The following is a 19,838-nucleotide window of genomic DNA, read 5'->3' on the forward strand; positions in this document are numbered from 1 at the left end:
TGGTTTCTACAGTCTACATATAAATCTTTGCAGCCTACACGGTGTGACTGGTACTATTGCATCATATTTTAGTGCTCTTGCTATCACTTGGGTCTTGTTGCAAATATGTCCTTGGGTGTCTGTGGTTAATGGCAAAATCTTATTTGTATATGAGGTTGAATTACCTTAAAAGAATGAGGAAAACCATATGTAAGATAGGTATTGTACCTCTATGTATTCTGCACATTACCAAATATATGCTAATATATATGTGTGTATATTAGTATATATATATATATACTAATTTAAATAGTTTTGTCTGTAAAATGTAATTATGACACATTGATCACTTTCTCCCACTGCCCTAAGAAGGAACTATTTTGTTTAGTGGCATCTTCCCTTTCGTTATTCAGTTTGCCCATAATTTGAGGATCCATGGCAACTCTGTACTAGATGGGCTGCAATAGTACATGGCCACTGTGCAAGACCTTAAAATATACAATGTTAAATTATATCCTTTGTACTTCAATTTGTATTGAGAGTTGAGTGAGAAATTGATGAAGTAATCAATAACTCAAGAAATTTTCAGCATAAGCTATGAATCAATAAATATTACTTTTCATAATAAGTAGCAAAGACATGGACTTACTTTTTGCTGGCTTCCAGCTTCGGAATGTGGGTTCCACAATGGTCCGCTCCTGCGCCTGCTCACTTTAATGTTGCACTTCATGTATTAGTACTGTCTTGTATGCCATTGTTTTTTTTAAGCTTATTTTTGCCATTATTTTCCCAACCTCTCACATATAGGCAGGTCAAATGTAAGGAATCCTACAACACCAGGTTATAGTCCAACAATTTTATTTTAAAATCACAAGCTTTTGGAGATTATCCCCTTCATCAGGTGAATGAGTGAAAGGTTCTCAAATCGCATATCTTATATTAGGCTGGGACACCATCACACCAATCAAAAGGTGTCGTTGGTGTTCAAACAGGCCAGTCACGGAGAACAGTATGTCCCAGTACACTGAATATACATTGTGTCAATTACACAGACAGAGAGAAAGAGACCCAAATGGCAGAGAGAGAGAGTATTAAAAACAGATAACTTTTTTTTTCCCTTTTGCTGGTGGGGTTACGTGTAGCGTGACATGAACCCAAGATCCCGGTTGAGGCCGTCCTCATGGGTGCGGAACTTGGCTATCAACTTCTGCTCGACGATTTTGCGTTGTCGTGTGTCTCGAAGGCCGCCTTGGAGAACGCTTACCCGAAGATCGGTGGCTGAATGTCCTTGACTGCTAAAGTGTTCCCCGACTGGGAGGGAACCCTCCTGTCTGGCGATTGTTGCGCGGTGTCCGTTCATCCGTTGTCGCAGTGTCTGCATGGTCTCGCCAATGTACCATGCTCCGGTGCATCCTTTCCTGCAACGTATGAGGTAGACAACGTTGGCCGAGTCACAGGAGTATGAACCATGTACCTGGTGGGTGGTGTCCTTTCGTGTGATGGTGGTATCCGTGTCGATGATCTGGCATGTCTTGCAGAGATTGCCGTGGCAGGGTGTCGTGGACGCTGTTCTGCTGAAAGCTGGGTAATTTTCTGCGAACGATGGTCTGTTTGAGGTTGGGTGGCTGTTTGAAGGCGAGTAGTGGAGGCGTGGGGATGGCCTTAGCGAGGTGTTCGTCGTCATCGATGACATGTTGAAGGCTGCGGAGAACATGGCGTAGTTTCTCCGCTCCGGGGAAGTACTGGACGACGAAGGGTACTCTGTTGGTTGCGTCCCGTGTTTGTCTTCTGAGGAGGTCTATGCGATTCTTCGCTGTGGCCCGTCGGAACTGTCGCTCGACAAGTTGAGCGTCATATCTCGTTCTTACGAGGGCGTCTTTCAGCGTCTGTAGGTGTCCATCGCGTTCCTCCTCGTCTGAGCAGATCCTGTGTGTTCGTAGGGCCTGTCCATAGGGGATGGCCTCTTTGACGTGGTTGGGGTGGAAGCTGGAAAAGTGGAGCATCGTGAGGTTGTCCGGGGGCTTGCGGTAGAGTGAGGTGCTGAGGTGCCCGTCTTTGATAGAGATTTGTGTGTCCAAGAAAGAAACCGATTCTGAGGAGTAGTCCATGGTGAGTTTGATGGTGGGATGGAACTTGTTGATGTTATCGTGTAGTCTCTTCAGTGATTCTTCGCCGTGGGTCCATAGGAAGAAAATGTCGTCGATGTATCTGGTGTATAGCGTTGGTTGGAGGTCCTGTGCAGTGAAGAAGTCGTGCTCGAACTTGTGCATGAAAATGTTGGCGTATTGGGGTGCGAGTTTGGTCCCCATGGCTGTTCCGTGTGTTTGGGTAAAGAACTGGTTATCGAAGGTGAAGACATTGTGATCCAGGATGGTGTCTGGAGATTGGCTGATGTTGGGTGTTGACTAAGGCCATCCCCACACCTCCACTACTCGCCCTCAAACAGCCACCCAACCTCAAACAGACCATCATTCGCAGCAAATTACCCAGCTTTCAGGAGAACAGCGTCCAGGACACCACACAACCCTGCCACGGCAACCTCTGCAAGACATGCCAGATCATCGACACGGATACCACCATCACATGAGAGGACACCACCCACCAGGTACATGGTTCATACTCCTGTGACTCGGCCAACGTTGTCTACCTCATACGTTGCAGGAAAGGATGCCTCGGAGCATGGTACATTGGCGAGGCCATGCAGACACTGCGACAACGGATGAACGGACACCACGCAACAATCGCCAGACAGGAGGGTTCCCTCCCAGTCGGGGAACACTTTAGCAGTCAAGGACATTCAGCCACCGATCTTCGGGTAAGCGTTCTCCAAGGCGACCTTCGAGACACACGACAACGCAAAATCGTCGAGCAGAAGTTGATAGCCAAGTTCCGCACCCATGAGGACGGCCTCAACCGGGATCTTGGGTTCATGTCACGCTACACGTAACCCCACCAGCAAAAGGGAAAAAAAAGTTATGTTTTTAATACTCTCTCTCTCTGCCATTTGGGTCTCTTTCTCTCTGTCTGTGTAATTGACACAATGTATATTCAGTGTACTGGGACGTACTGTTCTCCGTGACTGGCCTGTTTGAACACCAACGATACCTTTTGATTGGTGTGATGGTGTCCCAGCCTAATATAAGATATGCGATTTGAGAACCTTTCACTCATTCACCTGACAAAGGGGATAATCTCCGAAAGCTTGTGATTTTGAAATACAGGTTATAGTCCAAAAAATTGTTGGACTATAACCTGGTGTTGTAAGATTCCTTACATTTGTCCACCCCAGTCCATCACCGGCATCTCCACATATAGGCAGGTGGCAGAATGGTCCATTTTTCTGAAAGTCTATATTATACAGACCTATAACAAAGTATTTTTGGCAGGTTATATTTTCAGTATAAATGTGGTATTAATTAATTCATTAAAAAAAGTAAAAAACATTTTCTTCATTTTTTAAAATAACTTTCACATCCTTTTTGTATGTAAAAGACCATCCTGACGTGTTGCAGCTACGCACACCATCGACCCACCCCACCTATTCACACAGTCTCATGGGGGAGGTGAAAAAACAGAAAATCAATCAAGTAAGCTCCAGGAGATCCCAGTAATTTATGAATCTCACTTGTTCCAGCCCTACAACTTGCCTGCTAAAACTTGAAATGTCCTTTTATCTCAGGAGCTTATCCAACTCCTTTCTGAAGAATTCAGAGAATCCATTACTGCTGCCTGCTTTGGAAATCTGTTCCAGAGGACTATGGCACTCTGTAATGAAATACTTCTTTACATCTAACCCAATTCTTTGTCTCGCATGTTCTGTAATTCTCTCATCCCAACTCAAATAGCCTATCCAATTGAACAGATCCAATCCCTTTTTGAAAACCTCAATCATATTTCTTTGAAGCCTGTGTTTCCTAATGAAAAATAAGCCAACTCATTTAGCCTATACTGATAACTAAGAATGGATATCATTTTGGTCATCCTACTCTGTGTACCTTCTCTAGAGCCTTTCTATCTCTTGCCAGGTGAGGGGACCAAAACTGGACACAATGTTTCCTACCCTAGCAGTACAACAAAAAATCCTATTTGCCTTTCATCACACTGCTTCTGAGTCTTCAATGATTTATCAACTATTTTCTCAAGTGCCTCTTTCCCCCTGTTCTGTAACATTTCGTGGTTACTCCTGCATTGCATACACATGCCTGGAGTTTTCCTGACCCACCCTGTACTTATCCCCATTGAAGGACATCTGCCACACATAGGCCTAGTCCCCTAATTTGTTTAAATTGGTCTGTAACCTGTTGTTTGATCTGAATTCCTAACTCCCGTGCATAGTTATGTCATCCAAATCATTTATGAAGATGACTAACAGCAACAGTCACAATGCTGATCCTTATGGGACTTCACTCATGATCTCCATGCAGATCTACTCACATGATGCTCTGCTTATCTGTTACAACCTATCTCTTATCCAGCACAATATCCAGCCGCCAAACCCACGTGATACATACATTCTTTCCTAATAACTGTCTATGCGGCACCTTATTGCAAGCTTTATGGAAATTGAAGTATACAACATCTACTGAGCTTCCATGATCCATTAATTTGGTCACTCCCTCAAAGGATTGAATCAGGTTAGTGAGGCAGTGTCTCCCTTTCCTAAAGTCATGCTCAGATTCTCCACTAACTGCTGACTTCAAGATTGAGGGTTTTTTTTATTAATCAGATTTATTAATTTTTTTCAGGAGCAAATAGTCTCTTGATTACAAGCTATTGAGGATTTTCCCAAGTCAATTATTCAGGATTGTTGTGTTTTCTAGAGTTCTAAGTTCCAATAGACAAAAACATTTAATTACATAGATTAGTTAAATATATTACCAAGAAAAATATTGATTGCAGTTGTGGCTGTATTATGGTGTCATACACAGAACTTTTACTCACATAGTCCAATGTGTCACTTTCTATATAAAAAAAATTGTGCTTTTTAAATTATTACTAAAAGCCTTTTTTTAAAAATCTATTTTGTTTAGGCCTCGACCTCTTCCTCCTCCACTTCCACCACCACCACCTTCACTTCTTTACGGTGAACATAGACCTCTTCCCCGTTTTGACGACTATGCTCCAGAGGAATATAATGGACGTTCAAGGTAGTTAACCATTGGAATGTAAATGGGCAGAGCTGAAAACTGTTCAAAATTTTATAAAAGTGAATTGTTGCAATGGGATCAGGGGTTCAATTCCCACTTCTGCTGAATTCCCAGTCTGTCACAGTATTGTATAGAGGTGTCATGTGAGGTCAGAGAGAAAGGTGAAGCACTGTCTTTTCTGAGCTGCCCTAGTATGTCTCTTAAGAACATAAGAATGTTATAAATAGGAGCAGGAGTAGGCTATGCGGCCACTCAAGCCTGCTCCGCCATTCAATAAGATCATGGCTGATCTTCTACCTCAACTCCCCTTACCCACCCTATCCCCTTAGTGTCCAAAAATCTATCAATCTCAGTTTTGAATATACTCAACGACCGAGCATGCACAGCGCTCTGGGGTGAAGAATTCTAAAGATTCACATCCTCTGAGTGAAGAAATTTTTCCTCATCTCAGTCCTAAATGACTGACAAGTTGATTGACTGACTTGTATTGACAGCAGAGGCCTGTGTATAGGTCATCCTCCCAGTCTGTTGGCACCAATTAGTTTGTGACTGAAGAAGATCAAGAGGGATATACATCAAATTAGTTAGAAAGTATTTTTATTTATGGGGCATAGCCTAATGTTAGCATCCAGTTAATCAAAATGGATACTGGATGCAAGAAAAGTGGTATTATCACAGTTACATTTGACTGAGACCTTTTTCTTTTAAAAACCAGGTTTAGCCATTTCAGCGAGCATAGAGCGATACGTAATTCGGAAGAAAATTCTCGTCTGCCTAGTAGATATGCACCTTATTCTACGAGACTACCAACACCTCAAGATCGCTTCAGGGATGATTTTGAAAGAAAACCTTATTCCATTTCAGGCAGAAGAGAATTAGAACCACAGAGCCCTGCCCCATACACCATCTTTACACGTGATTACAATCATGGCCAACCACCAGAGCGTGGTCCTAGTCTAAGCAAACTAGGGGGTGGTTGCTATGATCATTTTGATGGATTTCGTGAATATGAGTGGAACTAAATCACTAACTTTAATGTATATTCATTTGTTTTTATTTTGGGGGTGATAAGCACTTGTATTTTTCATAGAAGCTTGCTTTTTCCAAAAATTAATATTGAAGGACCACAAACCCCCAGCCCCCTCCCCCTCCCCCTCCCCAATGCCTTTTACTTTTTCTGTTGACTTAGAACCGTGTAGTTGTAAAGAAAACTGTTAGTTTTATCAGTACGATGTATGATGAAAGCAGAAACATTTGCTCAGAATTGTTTTTTTTTATATAAATCAGTATGAATATATGCTCATTGTCTTAGTTCCAGGTTTTTTGAAGGTGAATTTCTGAGCACAACAGATTGTAGATAACTTCTTTTTAAATAAAATTATTAGAGACTTTAAATGTATCCTAAAATTGTGAATTGCACATGTTGCCTCAAATTTAATTTACCACCACAATGTTTGATTTTACTTGTGTTCTGCACATGTTCAGAAAGGCAAAATACATCATGGAAGTTCACTTCTTCTCTAATCTTATTCAATTCTTGCTACAAATAAGCTAACTTCCATGAGGCAACATACCAACTAAGTCATGCAATTCAATGAGGTAGTCCTGTTCATACCTGCTGAACTCATAGAAGCATATTTAGTCAAGTGGTACTAAAAATAAATGTTTTTGTGCTTTAAAATAAAATGTCTAATGAGGTGGTTCCTTTCCAATGGGTTTTATTACTCCTTGTTGATCTGGCCATCTTTTAAAAAAAAACACTTTGGTTTGCAGTTGTTTTGCAGCTTGTCATATACCTGGCGTGTAGTCATGGGTGGCGTGTGGCTTCCTGGTAGTTTGCAGATAGTTTGACCCTTTTTCACACATCCACCTTTTAGTTTTTGTGCTTATGTGGAATTTTGTTGCTGGTGAAAGGTTTAGGGGAAAAAAAATTAAGAAATCCAGCAGAAGAGCCAAGACGCAAAGCAAGGATACCAACAAGACTGAAAACAGTGGAGCAAAGACAAAGTGAATTTAGAAATAGTGGCTAAGTAACAACAAACATGGATTTTCAAAGCCTGTCAACTTATGGGAAGAGGGCAGACTGAGGGTGGTAATGATTTTCTCACAGCTTAGATGTCTTTGGAAAGTGAGGTGGAGCAGTTGACTGTATGATGCATCTTGATTTTGAGATGAAACTTTATTCCATTTTGGGCAGAAAAGATTTGGAACAACAAAGTTCTGCATTGTATGCTATTTTCACACAGGATTCCCCCACCAAAGGAAATAGCTTCTCTGCATCTACTCTATCGAATCCCTTTATTATTTTAAACACCTCAATTAGATCACCACTCAACCTTTTTAAACTCAAGGGAATGCAAGCCAAGTTTATGCAACCTGGCCTCATAATTTAACCCTTTAAACCCTGGTATCATTCTGGTGAATCTGCACTGTACCCCAATAGTCTCAGGATAAGGGGTCGGCCATTTAAGACTCAGATGTGGAGGAATTTCTTCACTCAGAGGGTTGTGGATGCTGAGTCGTTGAGCATATTCAAGGCTGAGATAGATAGATTTTTGGACTGTAGGGGAATCCAGGGATATGGGGATCAGACAGGAAAGTGGAGTTGAGGTCGAAGATCAGCCATGATCTTCTTGAATAGCGGAGCAGGCTCGAAGGGCCGTTTGGCCTACTCCTGCTCCTATTTCTTGTGGACTGGGCAATATGTGCACAGTACCCAGTTATGTCTTAAAATGTCAATTGGTGGTTTGAACAGCCAGGTGCTTCGGCCCTCTAGTGCACTACTGAGGAAATGTTGTATTGTCAGAGGTGCCGTCTTTTGGATGAGATTAAACCGAGGCCCCATCTGCCCTCAGGTAGATGTAAAAGATCCCACAGCACTATTTCGAAGAAGAGCAGGGGAGTTCTCCCTGGTGTCCTGGCCAATATTTATCCCTCAACCAACATCACTAAAGCAGATGATCTGGTCATTATCTTGCTGTTGTGGGACCTTGCTGTGTGCAAATTGGCTGCCGCATTTCCTACGTTACAACAGTGACTATACTTTGAAAGCATTTAATTGGCTGCAAATGGCTTTGCGACATCCTGAGGTCATGAAAGGCACTATATAAATGCAAGTTTTCTTTCTTTCTATCCAGCGATAGGCCCCTTTGAAGGTGGCAGCAGCCAGAGCATTAGTGTATTCAGGGTCACTACTGCCCTGTTTATGCCAGGTGGCCCAAGTTAAAATCTAACCCCACAAGGGATGTTGTCTAACAACAACAACTTGCATTTATATAGCGCCTTTAACTTAGTAAAATGTCCAAAGGCACTTCACAGGAACGTTATCAAACAAAGTTTGACACCGAGCCACATAAGGAGATATTAGGACAGATTATCAAAAGCTTGGTCAAAGAGGTAGGTTTTAAGGAACATCTTAAAGGAGGATAGAGAGGCAGAGAGGTTTAGGGAGGGAATTTCAGACTTTAGGGCCTAGGCAGCTGAAGGCACGGCCGCCAATGGTGGAGCGATTAAAATCGGGGATGTACAAGAAGCCAGAATTGGAGATGCGCAGAGATCTTGAAGGGTTGTAGAGCTGGAGGAGGTTATAGAGATAGGGAGGGGCGAGACCATGGAGGCATTGGAAAACAAAAATAAGAATTTTAAAATTGAGGTTTTGCCGGACAGGGAGCCAATGTAGGTCAGTGAGCACAGGGGTGATGGGTGAACAGGACTTGGTGCGAGTTAGGATATGGGCAGCAGAGTTTTGGATGAGCTCAAGTTTACGGAGAATGGAAGCTGGGAGGCCAGCCAGGAGAGCATTGGAATAGTCAAGTCTAAAAGGAATAAAGGTATGAATGAGGGTTTCAGCAACAGATGAGCTGAAGCAGAGGCAGAGACTGATGATGTTACGGAGGTGGAAGTAGGTGGTCTTAGTGATGGATTAGATATGTGGTCAGAAGCTCATCTCTGGGTCAAATAGGATGCCAAGGTTGTGAACGGTCAGTTTCAGCCTCAGACAGTGGCCAAGGAGAGGGATGGAATCGGTGGCTAGAGAACGGAGTTTGTGGCGAGGACTGAAGACAACGGCTTTGGTTTTCCCAATAATTATTGGAGGATGTTGGTCAACCTCCTTCCTACTATGACTGGCAACATGCTTCGAGTAAGCACGAGACACTTGATTGTTGAGTATACGGAACAGACTTTATTCATACAGCATAGATGATCAATCTATATGGTACAAAGCATAGCAATGGGTTTCTCTCGCTCCTGCTACCTGACTTAGCCTTGTAACTTCACCCTCTTTTATACACTGGTTGTTTACTAGAAAATGGTATTACGTGCGCAGACAGACCTTCGGACTGTCAACTCCTTCAAACTCCCTTATGATTAGTTACCTGACTTATGATTAGCTGTCTCTGGACTTGGACAAGGAAACCATGTTTATTCCAAAGCATCCTGTATTCTTATTATACTATGGTTAATTAGTAAGTACTATAGTTATACATAAATTAATCACATATGGTTGATGCCTGCTCTAGCCACACGCTCCCTTCTTGCAGTTGATAAGGAGACATCTGGAGCGGAACGGAGCTCAACACCCCCTCCCCTTGTTCATGTTCCATCTTGTGTTTCCAGACAACCTGCTGGTCCATCGGCCAGTTATAGTTACTAAAGTTCATTATGGTTACTATATAATACAATAGAATAGGGAGTTAGGTCACAGATCAGCCATGATCTCATTGAATTGCGAAACAGGCTCGAGGGACTAAATAGACAATCCTGTTCATTCAACTCACCAACATGTCCAACAGAGTAAATTTCTGCTTATCCAGTACTGGGCGTTGGACAAGCAGCATAACAAATTAGTGACAGTGGAGGGGTCGAGAGAGGTGGTGGTGAGGTAGAGCTGGGTGTCATCAGCATACATGTGGGACCTGACGTCGTGTTTTCAGATGATGTCGCCGAGGAAAAGCATGTAGATGAGAAATAGGATGACCAAGGATAGATCCCTGAAGGAATCCAGGAGTAAAAGCGCGGGAGCGAGAAGAGAAGCCATTGCAGTTGATTCTCTAGCTACAACTGGATTGATGGTTAGCATAGGTTTGTAAAGGGTAGGTCATGCCTGATGAACCTGATTGAATTTTTTTGAAGAGGTGACCAAAGTAGTGGACAGGGAAATGTCTATGGATGTTGTTTATTTGGACTTCCAGAAGGCATTTCACAAGAGACTGTCAGCTAAAGTTGAAACTCATGGAATTGAGGGCAAATTATTGACCTGGTTAGGAAATTGGCTGAGCAGCAAGAGGCAGAGAGAAGGGATAATGGGTAAATACTCAAATTGGCAGGATGTGACTAGTGGTGTCCCACAGGGATCTGTGTTGGGGCCTCAACTATTCACTGTATTTATTAACGACTTAGATGACTGGATAGAGAGCCACATATCCAAGTTTGCCGACGACACAAAAGATAGACAGCATTGTAAGCAGTGAAGACGGAAGCATCAAATTACAGGGAGATATTAATAGGTTAAGTGAATGGGCAAAACTGGCAAATGGATTTCAATGCAGGCAAGAGTGAGGTCATCCACTTTGGACCTAAAAGGATAGATCAGAGTACTTTCTAAATGGTGAAAAGCTCGAAACAGTGGAGGTCCAAAGAGACTTAGGGGGTCCATGTACATAAATCATTAAAATGTCATGGACAGGTACAGAAAATAATCAAAAAGGCTAATGGAATGCTAGCCTTTATATCTAGAGGACTAGAATACAAGGGGGTAGAAGTTATGCTACAGTTACACAAAGCCCTGGTTAGACCACACCTGGAGTACTGTATTCAGTTCTGGGCACCGCACCTTAGGAAGGATATATTGGCCTTGAAGAGAGTGCAGCGTAGGTTTACTAGAATGATACCTGGACTCCAAGAGTTAAATTCCCTGGAATTTAGAAGATTACGGGGTGATTTGTTCCTGATAGGGGATATGGAGAGAAACTATTTCCGCTGGTTGGGGAGTCTAGGACTAGGGGACTTAGCCTAAAAATTAGAGTCAGGACTTTCAGGAGTGAAGTTAGGAAACACTTCTACACGCAAAGGGTGGTAGAAGTTTGGCACTCTATTCTGCAAGTTGATACTAGATCAATTGTTAATTTTAAATCTGAGATTGATAGATTTTTGTTAATCAAAGGTATTAAGGGCTATGGGGCTAAGGCGAGTATATGGAGTTAGGTCACAGATCAGCCACGATCTCACTGAATGGCGGAACAGGTTCGAGGGGCTAAATGGCCTACTCCTGTTCCTATGAACCAGGCGAGGGCAGTCCCACCCAGCTGGACGATGGAGGAGAGGCATTGAAGGAGGATGGTGTGGTCAACTGTGTCAAATGCTGCAGACAGGAGGGATAGTTAACCAAGATCCATCACACAGTCTAACTGTGAGATGAAATTGAGCAGTTCATAATAGAAAAAAAGTTGTTAATATTTTAAATGTGAATCATAACTGAAATAAATCTTTGAGAATTCAATCTCCAGTTTGTTACGAAGTGTTTTGAAAAAAACAAAGAAACTCACAAGTCATCATAGGAGGAGGGGAGACAGCCTTCCACTTCAGCTCGGAGACCTATCTAATGCATGCTCAGAATCTACAGACGTGGTTGGTAATTCCCTTCAACTGTTCTGGGAGAAAATATCCACTCGAAGCCTAGGCTTTTGAAACAAAAACTTTAAAGGTATTAAAAAGTGCAAAACAAAATTCAATAGGTGAAATTAATTAGGTTATTGTGAAATATGTTACAATGTTTTTATTTTGTTTAAAAGTCTTGTATATAGCATATGCTTCCTGTAATCCGTCTTTCAGATGAGACATTAAACCGGGACCCTGTCTGCCCTCTCAGGTGAACATAAAAGATAACATGGTGGTTGTTTGAAGAGCGGGGGAGTTCTCCCCGGTGTCCTGGTCAATATTTATCCTTCATTCATCATCATTTAAAAAAAACAGGTTATCTGGTCATTATCACATTGCTGTTTATGGGACCTTGCTGTGTGCAAATTGGCTGCCGTGTTTCCTACATTACAACAGTGACTACACTTTAAAAGTACTTCATTGGCTGTAAGGTGCTTTGGGACATCCTGAGGTCATGAAAGGCGCTGTATAAATGCAAGTTCTTTCTCTCCTTCCAGTGACAGGCCCCTTCGGAGGTGGCAGCAGCCAGAGCACTAATGTAAACAGGGTGGTAAGATATTTTCAGGCCACTACTGCCCTGAAAAGTGCTATATAACTGCAAGTCTTTCTTTCTAAACCATTATTTTGGATGTTAACGATTTCAATTACTGGGGGAAAAATGGCACACAAAGTTTTTCAAAAAATCTTGAGTGATTCTATTGGTACACTCTGTCCTTCGTTTTATTGATTGTTTCTCCTGACTGTTCATCAAAAATTGTTTGTTTTTATAAGTTCTAATGTTTCTTATTGGCAGTTTTCTAGTTGCTTTCCTTGTTTTTGATTGCTATGTGCCCAACCTCTTTAGTTCTGATTTATTGCTGTTTGGCTTTAAGCCAATCAACAATGGGAGAGTGTTACAGAAGGTAAGTGAAACTTATTTTAAGCATATGCTATATGCAAAACGTTTATATTAGACTAGATCTTCCTGGGGCCAGGCACCTTGCCTTATGCCCCATTAGTTAAGATTTTTTCTTGCACCTTAACTTGCTGGAAATGTGAGCTTAACATGGCACGGGCAACAGAGCATCTGGGACCTTAGTGAACGGTGGGACCAACAGAGTATCTCCTTAACCAATGAGATTTAAAGATTGAGAAAAACAGGAACGACAGAGAAGGAGGGTGAATTAGAATCAAACCAGGTACAGAAAGAGAAATAAAGAGAGGGAAAGAAAGATTGGATTAAGAGTGAGGAAAAAAAAGAGACAGAAAGGAAATGTAAGCAAAAATTAAAAACTTGACATTTTAAAAATCTCTAACAAAAATTTACTACATAAGGAACGAGAGTGAACAGTTTAAATTGTTCCCTTTGGGTCAGAGAGTTGATTGGCATTGCATTAATAATTATTATATTTGTTAAAAAGGTATTTACGCTAAGTTCCAGTCGTAGTCTTCAGGTGAAGCGGGGGTCAGAGGATGGGGGTTAATTTGACCAGAGCATGCTGACTTAATTCAGTTCCTGTTTTAAAGTCATACAATATTCCCACTGAAATTGCGCAAAGCGGATGCTCCAGTTAATTTTATCAGTGATTTAAATCACAATTTCTGGAAGGGGGCACACTCCGCACTTCACACTGTTTTCAAAAAAAGAAAAGCACAAGGACGAGTGTTGCAGCCCCCTGCAGATTACAAGGCACCAGGGTGTGAAAAAGGGCTTACGTAAAGCATTAAACAGGTACCCCGTTCCTTCGTAGCCAACAACTCCTCCGACTCTCACTGCAGGAAGCGCTTCTCCACCCGCACCAAGAGGCTGCTTTCGCAAAGACACCGATCGTGATTGGCTGTCGGAAGTATTCGCAGCCAATCAGACGGGAGGATGCATGGGGGTGACAATAAATGCAAGATGGCTCCTCATATAAATCCACGCGCCGAGAGCCGCTTTCCTGTTCGCAAAAAACTCGAATTTCTTCAGTTTTTCATGCGATCTGTTTTCCAGCCGTGTCCCGAGGGCTAACCGGCTGATACATGTTATAAAACAATCGTTAAAAGACCATCGAGCACTTAATGCTGAGCGGAATTAAAGGGTTTTGATCTCCTACGACAAGGAGATGAATTAAATCCCCTCCCCCGGTTGCTGAGGTTGACAGCGGCGCGGCCTCTCGGCGTTTGCTGCTGGGACAAGGCGAGCTTGGGCCACCAGTGCCCGGTAAATGGTGGAGTAAAGCCAAAAAACATTGTTCAAAATAGAGACGGAGACGTATTTTGTGCCACAGATTCTTCATGGCTGTATCGAGGTTGGTGATGTGTCTCAGTTCCTCACATTAAAATAAAACGCGAGGAGTATAGTCGGAAAGGCCTGTTTGTACCGAGCTGAGCGAGAGGGGATAGTTTGAACGATGTGGGGTCCGTTTTCGATGGTAAAATATAAACCCCGTTGCGCGTTCGAGCTGACCTGGACCTTTAGAATGATTGTGAAACTTTTTGTGTGTCTATTCCGAGTGTGAGGTTATAAATCGCGCATCGTTGAGGCCTATCCCAGAATAATGACGATTGAAGGCTGGGCCAGCCGAAGATGAGTTTACTTTTTGTACTTCAGTAACTGCCTTAGTGGGTTTTAAATTGCCTGCTCTTGCGAGTAATATGCAGAAAATCCTACGTTTGTAAAACCGATGCTTGGACAGAAGGTATTGATCTCGGTGCAAGTTTCCATCTGTCTTGACACGTACTGGGTCTTTGAACAGCTTTGAGTAGCCTCTTAAGATAAGTATATATCTAGTGAAGTTTGTTTCCCGTTCACATACTTAGCAAACCGAAATCTGTAGTATTTGTATCGTAAATGAAGGATCTTGTAACACTTCACTAATAGATGCTTTTAAATTTAAAATACTTCAACGTTGTTCACACGGTAGTTACATATTTGGCTCATCTTAGTTCAACCTCTAAGAATGCCTTTCCGATGTCTTTCATAGCTGAAAAGCCCAAGTTTTTTCCATCATTCTTCATAACTCAGACGCTAGGGATCAGCTTTGTGGCACCCTTGTGTGTCGGTGATCAGGACGGGACACAGTACTCAAGCAAATCAAAAGCAAAATACTGGGCATACTGGAAATCTGAAATAAAAACAGAAAATGCTGGAGAAGCTCAGCAAGTCAGGCAGCATCTGTGGAGAAATAAACAGAGTTAAACGTTTCAGGTCAAAGACCTTTTGAAAGAACTGGAAGATGTTAAAAGAACAGTTCTCAAGGTATGAAGCAAAAAAGCAGGAAATGCTGGAAACACTCAGCAGGTCAGGCGCATCTGTGGAACGAATAGACACGTTGAACCCTTCAGTACTCCAGGTGTGGTCTGATCAAGGCACTATATAGTTTGATCATGACTTCCTCTGACTTGTATTCTATGGTTTTGCCTTTGTTCAATATTCTATTGGCTTTGTTGATTGCGACTCCACGTTGATCGGACATGTTGAGTTGACTAAGATTCTTGTGCCTCTTTCAACGTCATCTTTATTTATTTCAACACCATTCATGGAGTACATGTCACCAATTTTTCCTTTATTCTCTACCTTACACTTGATATTTCTACTAAATGTCATCTGTCTGTGCACCTACATATTTTGTCCAACTTTTTTTTGAATATAGGTTTTGTGCTGCTTTCTCCATTTCCACTGCCCTGCCTATTTTTGGTGGTATCTGCAAGTTGTGCCAAGTTTCATTTAGTTTCTGAATCCAAGTCATTGATGTAAATTAGAAACAGTATTGGTCCCAAAACAGATCCCTCGGGTCCATGCTTAATACTCCCTCCTCCCCTTCCCCTCCCAATGTAACTCCTCTAACAGGTACCTGTTTTCTTCCTTTCAGCTAATTTTTAATCCACTCCCAAGATTTTTCCTGAATTCCAACAGCTTTGAGCTTAAAAGCTTTTCATGAAGAAACGTTCTAAATGCCCAGATACAACATGGTGTAGGTTTTGAGTCGCTTCTTCAAAGAATTCAAATTATGACAAAGGGAGCTGGTGTAGAGAAGAAAAGCTAGAATTTTGAGTTTCTTAAAGGTATATGACCCTTTTGGGGTAGGGGAAGAGGAGGAGACAATTTTGTAATTATAACTTTTCCTCTAATGCTAGATGTATTAGTTGCTTAATAATAAGAAGGAATGGATTTTTTTTTTTGTTTCTCTATTTTAATTCGTGAAGTACAAGTGAAGCCCTGGGACAAGTCAGCATTTAGATATTTGTTCTGCATTTTCCCAGTCTTGTTCTCATCTTTTACTGGTGGAATCATTTTTTAAACTTTCCAAAAATCAATTGGAAACCCTTTTCCTTGAGAGTACATCTATCCCCACTAACTTTTTAAAACAAAAAAAATCAGTTATAATATGTCTAAGATGATGCACCCCTAATCTTTACATCTGCTGGTACCAAAGTACTGAGCAAGGGTAAAGTATAGGGATCAATACGACATTAGGCCCAGATCTGTCGTGTTGTAATGAAAGTACTTGCATTTTTATGGAGCCTTTTGCTTCCTCGAGACAGCCCAGCGGTGAACTACTTAGTGTAGTCACTATTTTGTCGGCAAATGTGATAGCTAACTTGAAGACTGCAAGATCCTGTAAACAGCAAATGAGATAAATGAGCAGATAAACTGTTTTGGTGGTATTGGGTGTGATAAATGTTAACCAGAACACTGAGAAAACCCTCTTGCCCTTCTTCAAAGGCCCATTGGATCTTTCCCTGTCTGAAGAGGCAGACAGGAAGTTAGTTTTAACATCTTAACCGAAAGATGAGGGCAGCTCCGAAATTTCTGCACTCCCTTAAAACTGCACTGAAATATCAGCCTATATTAGATGGTTAAATCCCGGAGGACTTAAACCCACAACCGTCTGATTTTGAGGTGCTGAGCCATGCTGACATTTTAAATAGTTCATTGTCTTAGAGGTGTGACCCAAAGAAAATGTATATTTTATTTAGAAAAACTACAGAAGACTAATGAAAATGCACTAGTGCAATCATTTTAATAATGGAGTTTACAGCTGATGGCATTACCAGTTTGGCCTTGGCTATAGACAAATATAAAATGTACTTCAAACTACCATATTATACTCAAGTCCAATACTGAGGAGAAATTAGTGTTTTAAAATGTGCCTTGCTTCTTCCTTTTATTACTGTATAATGACCTAGTCAAAAGTTGCTTTGCATTGTCAGTTGCAGCAGCAATTCAAGCCTGGCATTCTTTGGGTGTTTGGGTAGCTTTCCACCAGAGGGGATGGATGAGGTTGGGTGGGTGGGGGTGGGAAGTTTTCTATTCTGTCACAAGTGTCAGTGTTGAGCACTTCCAAGTTATGTATAGTATGGATTAAAACATACCAGTATGACTTTTTACCAAGATTACTTTCCTTGTGGGTTTTTAGTGACATTACTAACTAAGTGCTTTAAAGGTGGAAAAGTCGAATGTTATTTTGCAGTAGTTTTCACTTTCATGAAGCACTAATTTCAATTATGATGACGTACTGGTAATGTCAGACTTTAGAATCCAAGGCCTCCTTAAAACAGTGACTATCGCAGATTAAAGAACTCTATTAAGTATAAGACAATTTTACAGAAGAGTCACTTTCCCGCAGGTGCTGCTTACCTAGAGTTGGAAGGGAATCGTGGTAGCCCGTTCCCAGGCATTGTGTGCTGTATAGTGTGATACTCGCAGCTACAAGTGCAACTGAATATGCTGTGCATTTACTACTGTCTTTGTAACAAAGGGAGCTCATAGGACACAGTATGAAACTTTCCTGCAGATGGCACTCATTTGGGTCATCCATTATAACTTGGTCTGGGTGATGCCCTGTTGCCTTGACTGAGGACTGCCTATGGTGACGTCGTCCCAAGAATTGGAACCCAATTTTTAATAAATGGGCCGTGGATCCCACACGTATTTTTTTCATCAAGTACAGACTATTCCTGATAGTTTTTGAGCTTTAAAAAATTGCATTATAATTTGAATGAAGCAATGCAAATAACAGTGGGAGCTGGTGTTTATTTAAAAAAAACTGAATTACTAAATAACTTCAATTGAGTAACTTCACATGAAGAGGTGATTCAGTGAGCCAAGGCCCAGGTCTAGATGGATTGGACCTTTTGGTACTTAAGCAGCTAATGAAATTGGATATATTCGAGCAGGTATCTTTAGAAAATTCTTGGAAGCTGAAGTGATGACATCTATAAAAAGGGCAAAGAGATAACACAGGAAACTATAGTTGGTCAATCTGACATCCATAGTAGAGTGTCCTGAAGTAATGGACTATCTGGAGAAATGTATATCTATGGAGAAAGTTATGACTATAAAAAGAGCCGACAATGGTTTATAGGAGGGAGAAGGATTGTGCCTGACAAATTTACTGGAGTTCTTTTGCGGCGATAACAAACATTTTTGGGATAGGAGAAGAACTTTGGATGTTGTTCATTTAGGCTTCAGCAAAGCTTTTATACAGTGCCACCTAGGAAATTGGCCCCCAAGATTGAAAAGCATGGCATGGGTGGAAATGCTTCTCAAATGGATTGAAAATTGGTTAAGCAGAGGAAGCAAAAGGTACATGGAACAAGATCAAAATGTAAAGAGATAACTAATGGGCTGTCGCAGGGATCATTGTTGGGGCTGTTGCAGTTTACAGTGTGCATAAATACTTGGAATTGGGGATTAATATTATGGGATATATTTCCTAGATGCTAGGACAAGCTGAATTGACTGCACTGGTCTGTTTTGGTCCTGTACAGTCTTATGTTCTTGTAAGCTTGTGTCAAATGGTGGACCATGAATTGTAGTGAAACGGATAAAATTACTTGTTTCTAAAGTGGCCTGGTTGCTAATTACCAGCCCCACTGTGGGAGGTCACTGGTCGTAGGCAGACTCTTCCAACAAAGTTACTGTGTACTAGCTTTGGAAAATGGGTTAGTTGCCAGTGCAAGGTTAGGCCTGACAGTGAAAGCGCTGGCTTTTAAGTAATAACATTTTCAGACAGCTGCAGGCCTGAAGCCCTCACTGCTGCAGTGCGGACTGGAAACACTTTTGAAGTGCAAACGGCTAACTCTCGGTACAAGTTTGGGTTGAAAAGTGGAGGAAGGGTCCTCTTAAGTAGCTGGAACTAACCATGGATGCCTAATGGTTCTCTTTCCCTTCTCTTACCTGAACAGGACCTTGCTTAGTAGTGGATGAGTGGTGAGCAGACGCTAGCTTCAGTTTATGGCTTTGGTCGCAGAAGCAAGAGAAACCATTGGCTACATCATCAGCCATCGAGTCTGCCCTATTAGCAATCACACAGAAGAGTTTATATAACACTGACATTTTTTTAAAAATTAAAAGCTTTAACTTTGTACACAAATTAAACCAATCAAGTCAAAAATACACAAGTCATTGCAATAAACAATTTTGAAATACCAGTATGCTGAATTGAAATGCTAAATAGCCACTTTTTCTTTTCAATAGGCTTGATCGTCTCTTTATTTTACTGGATACTGGGACCACACCAGTAACTAGAAAAGCAGCAGCTCAACAGTTGGGTGAAGTGGTTAAGCTCCACCCCCATGAACTGCACAACTTGTTATCCAGAGTAAGTAGATGATCAGTTACTTTGATCTAAAATGTGTACATATACATGTATCTCCAGTTTTGGAGTTTCATTTTTTTTTACTGATAATTTATTTGGCTGACCTACAGTGAACGAGAAGCATGCTTCTACAAAAACTACAATTTTATAGAATTTAGACACTATCCATTGGTACTTTTTGATGTACTTGTGTATAAAGATCAGCTGAATATTTTCAATGTTTTGTTTGACAGATTAAAATGGAATCAGTAATTATGCAGTATAAGAAAGCTATGAAGGAAGACCTGCTCTGGGTTTCTGCAGCACAGCCACCTTCCTAGCTCCATAATTAGTGGAAATTGTTCAAGTTTTATATCAGAAATGACTCCTTAAATCCTGATTTCATGCCAGTTGGAGTCAGGATTTGAGAATGAAAGTAGAAGTCCTAATATAAAATTAATATACTGTTTCTGAAATGGGTCCTGACATCATAAACGATTGAGCTAGGAGG

The 19,838-nt window shown here is 41.4% G+C and overlaps 2 protein-coding genes and 1 long non-coding RNA gene across 7 annotated transcripts in view; 2 read left to right on the top strand and 1 right to left on the bottom strand.

Moving 5' to 3' along the window:
- Positions 1 to 6,812, top strand: part of LOC137340118 (RNA/RNP complex-1-interacting phosphatase-like) — a 47,880-nt gene extending 41,068 nt beyond the window's left edge. The window contains exons 11-12 of the mRNA XM_068002445.1: positions 5,010 to 5,126; positions 5,842 to 6,812. Coding sequence (XP_067858546.1) covers positions 5,010 to 5,126; positions 5,842 to 6,148 — 424 coding nt within the window. The 3' untranslated portion in view covers positions 6,149 to 6,812. The remainder of the gene's footprint in view (positions 1 to 5,009; positions 5,127 to 5,841) is intronic.
- The window catches only part of LOC137340119 (uncharacterized), a 48,543-nt gene extending 34,488 nt beyond the window's left edge, over positions 1 to 14,055 (bottom strand). Inside the window, exons 1-2 of one of the 3 annotated variants that reach the window (XR_010966713.1) lie at positions 13,479 to 14,055; positions 11,672 to 11,806 (exon numbers count right to left, since the gene is read on the bottom strand). This is a non-coding gene — a long non-coding RNA (uncharacterized lncRNA). Of the gene's footprint in view, positions 1 to 11,671; positions 11,822 to 13,478 lie in introns of all 3 variants that reach the window. The other 2 variants (XR_010966712.1, XR_010966714.1) reach the window with 2 other exon arrangements.
- btaf1 (BTAF1 RNA polymerase II, B-TFIID transcription factor-associated) overlaps positions 13,651 to 19,838 on the top strand; it is a 117,714-nt gene continuing 111,526 nt past the window's right edge. For 2 of the 3 annotated variants that reach the window (XM_068002437.1, XM_068002439.1), the window contains exons 1-2: positions 13,651 to 14,053; positions 19,228 to 19,351. In XM_068002437.1, the coding sequence (XP_067858538.1) occupies positions 14,040 to 14,053; positions 19,228 to 19,351 (138 nt within the window). In that variant the 5' untranslated portion in view covers positions 13,651 to 14,039. The remainder of the gene's footprint in view (positions 14,054 to 19,227; positions 19,352 to 19,838) is intronic. The other variant, XM_068002438.1, reaches the window with a different exon arrangement.

This window comes from Heptranchias perlo, chromosome 21 (assembly GCF_035084215.1).
Source record: "Heptranchias perlo isolate sHepPer1 chromosome 21, sHepPer1.hap1, whole genome shotgun sequence".
NCBI classification, from domain to species: domain Eukaryota; kingdom Metazoa; phylum Chordata; class Chondrichthyes; order Hexanchiformes; family Hexanchidae; genus Heptranchias; species Heptranchias perlo.